The 3479-nt window shown below is 33.2% G+C and overlaps 1 protein-coding gene across 1 annotated transcript; it reads left to right on the plus strand.

The window, feature by feature from the left end:
* The first annotated feature begins 401 nt into the window (after window positions 1-401).
* LOC136987667 (tigger transposable element-derived protein 1-like) lies at window positions 402-3203 on the plus strand. The gene is made up of 2 exons (XM_067285419.1): window positions 402-425; window positions 2337-3203. Exons 1-2 carry the CDS (start codon window positions 402-404, stop codon window positions 3201-3203), a joined length of 891 nt encoding a protein of 296 aa, XP_067141520.1.
* The last annotated feature ends 276 nt before the right edge of the window (window positions 3204-3479 follow it).

Here is a 3479-nt window from a genome sequence, read left to right on the forward strand (position 1 = left end):
AAAGAATCGTCATTCGTCATAAATTTTATCGTCAAAATGTCGAAATTTTTTTGTTGACGTATTTATATTTAATTTAGGCATTGTCTTTCTCTTTTAATAATGTTTTCTTTTTCATTATACGGTCTCGAGCCAAAACTTTTTTAAAATAAATTTTTAAATCACTAGCCATGATATAAGGGCTAAAATTAAAATTATAAAAAAAGCTTACTTGATAAAACAAAATGTGTGATGAATATACATACCTAGTACAAAAAATTCTTCAATTGTATGAATATACTTTTAAAGAAACTTATAATTAAATATAACTTTGTGAAGAAACGTACATAAAAATAACAAAATATTCTTTACTTTTTAAATCTTAAAACAATCCACTTAGTGAAATAGCTCCCTACGAGTGGCTAATGAATGGAATCAGAGACGTCCTGGTAGGTGTGCGGCGCGTGCAGCACGCAGGCTGCCAAATCCCGAGGGTGCCGATACCGGTCAATGTCAAATGCCTCTTTTGTCGCATCACTAGTATACCTCGACGCCACAGGGCTGTTGTAAATTTTAAACGTTTCTCACCATAGATGTAAATATGTTAAACTTAATAGTCATTTGTTTTCTAACTACTGTAATTTGTTTTAGTACCAGGTGTACACGGAAATCAGTTCCCCACTGTACTAAGCTAGTAATTAGTTCAAAAAAAAGGTTTTTCAAAATGTCTAATTTTTACCTTTTCAATCTGATACAAGTCAATAATTGAATTTAGACAAATTGAAGTTTTTGTGTAACTGATAATTTTTCTTAAGGAATTCAACTCAGTAAATATTGTTATTGAGTAAATGTTCTGTTTTATATTTAGCCTATATATTAAAATAATAAATTTAAAAAGAATTTGACTTTCTTGTTTATCTGGATTCAAACTTGAATAGGATTTTTTATGATTTTTAATGTGGTGAATAGTCTTAATCTAAACCCTATTTCTTATTTATGATTAATCTGATGAAAGATAAAGTTCACTTGCAATAAGCAAAAATTGAGATCAGTGGCCTGTAATCATTCAGAGACAAGAGCAATAAATAAAATCCAATTTATTTGTATATTAAATTTTTTATTATATGAAGAATAGATATTTGTTTTTCCTTAATATAACTTCTGTATAAAAAATTTATTATTTCAAATTAACTAATTGTTATTTAAATGTTTTAGTGAGTTTAAGCAATTAAAAGTATATAGTAGTAATTTATATTAATATTATAATTATTTTAAAATTAACAAGAAAATTTTCTTGTGTGTTTTGAATTATTAAATAAATACAACACAAAAATATGAAAAATAATTACTTATAGGTTTTATTTTTATTTAGAAAATGACAAGAGCGGAGATTAAAACAAAGTCGCCCGAGAAAAAAGTAAAAAAGAAAACAACAAAAGGTCCTCGTCTCAGTGGATCAAGGCACACAGAACTATAGTTTAAATAAACAAAGCAGAACTGTATTGTAAATATGTATTTTACAAATTGTTTCACATTAGATCACATATCTTAAAATGTAGTTTTTATATACAGATATAAATAAATATTTATCAATTGATTACTAATTATTATCAATTTTTTATTATAGTAATGAATATAATCTGGAATTTCATTTTTTCCAGTATCTTAGATATTCACATTTATATATTAAAACAAGTTTCAATTTTTGAACTCTTCATATTTATTTTATATTTAGATTAATCAAAATCATAACTTTTATCTACTTAATTATGCTTACAAATGCAGAATATATTAAACTAACAGAAAAATATCTTTTTAAGCAATGAACTTAAACAGATTTTGACCATATGAAACTCAATTTAATTCAAATAAAAACGTTTTTGTCTAATCTACAATTTAAAGTATTATTAGTCACACATACAGCTGAAAAATGAAACATAAAATAAATTCAAAATTTGGATTATTTATAAAAAGAAATATAACATAATATTTACAAAACAAATTAAATTTTTATATACAATTAAATATAATAATTTTGAAGATAAATACAGTGGTGCCTCGAATAACAGGCACTGAGAACAACGGACTTTCTGTTTGACCGTTACGTGACTTGAGCAACAGACTGGCTGCGAACAACGGACTTTCCATTCGGCAGTTATGTGAGGCGAACAACGGACTTTCTGCGAACAAGTGCAAATGATGTTTCCACTCTTTTGCCGTTGCCAGGGGTTGCCAAACCCCTGCTGGTTTACCATTCTGAAAGTCCCAGGGTTTTCAAGAAGAACCGCATTGTCAAGTCCAACCTGCCTGTCCACTGGAAGTCTAACCAAAAAGCCTGGGTGACCTAGGTTGTCTTCAAGGAATGGATCCTGGAAACCTTTGCTCCTGCTGTAAAGAAATACCTGCTGGACAAAGAGCTGCCACTCAAAGCCCTGCTGATACTGGACAATGCCCCTGATCACTCAAAAGACCCGGAGGAAATCCTGGAAGAAAGCTATCCTTTCATCAAGGTGCAGTATCTGCCAGCAAATGCCACTGCCATCCTTCAGCCAATGGATCAGCAACTCATTGCCAACTTCAAAACACTGTACACCAGAGCTCTCTTCATGAAGATGTTTGAAGAATGTCAGCTTTGTAGAGACATGACTGTCCAAAAGTTCTGGAAAGAGAAGTTTGATGTTCTTGTGGCAATCAGACTCATCCAGAAGGTCTGGGGAGAAGTTGTGCAGAAGACCCTCAATTCAGCCTGGGAAAGGCTTGTTCCTGAATGGACCCAGGAAGAACCAGCTGAGGATACAGATGTGGTGCAGGAGATCATCTCGATGGCCCGAGAATTGGAATTGGAGGTGGAGGTGGAGGATGTGAGGGAGCTCATTGAAGAACACCAAGAAAAGCTGACAACTGAAGAGCTTCAAGCACTTCTGGCCCAGGAACATGATGAAGCTCAAAGGGAAGCTTCATCTGATGAGGAGGAGGAGGTGCAACCCAATCAACCAATTTCAACTGCTGTCATCAAGGACTTTCTTGTCAAATGGGGAGAGGTTCAGGAGTTTACCAACACTCACTATCCAAACACAGCCGAGGCCAACAGGATCAATAATCTCTACAATGACACCCTTGCCTGTCATTTCCGACAGGTGTTGAAGAGAAACAGACCACCTTGGACATGTTTTTCAAGAAGCTGCCAAAAAACAAAGAATGGAACAAGCCCCAGTAGCCTCTCCTGAATCTGACTCCGATTAAAAAACAATAAAAAGAGGTCCGCTGCAATGTGTAAAAAGTGTGTGTCTGTATGAGTGTGTGAAGAAAGTGTTCCTCACAACATCTGACTACCCAGCATAAGTGGTGACTGCTCTATTTTCATTTTTTTTTTAATGATACAGTACGGTTATTTTATGCTGCGGAACGAATGAGTTGTTTTAACATGTATTTCTATGGGAAAATGCGTTTCGTATAAGGGACTTTTCACTTAATGGACGTGTGCACCTGAAACGGATTAAATA

This window comes from Centruroides vittatus, unplaced genomic scaffold (assembly GCF_030686945.1).
Source record: "Centruroides vittatus isolate TY-2023 unplaced genomic scaffold, ASM3068694v2 scaffold_2569, whole genome shotgun sequence".
In the NCBI taxonomy this organism is placed as follows: Eukaryota; Metazoa; Arthropoda; class Arachnida; order Scorpiones; family Buthidae; genus Centruroides; species Centruroides vittatus.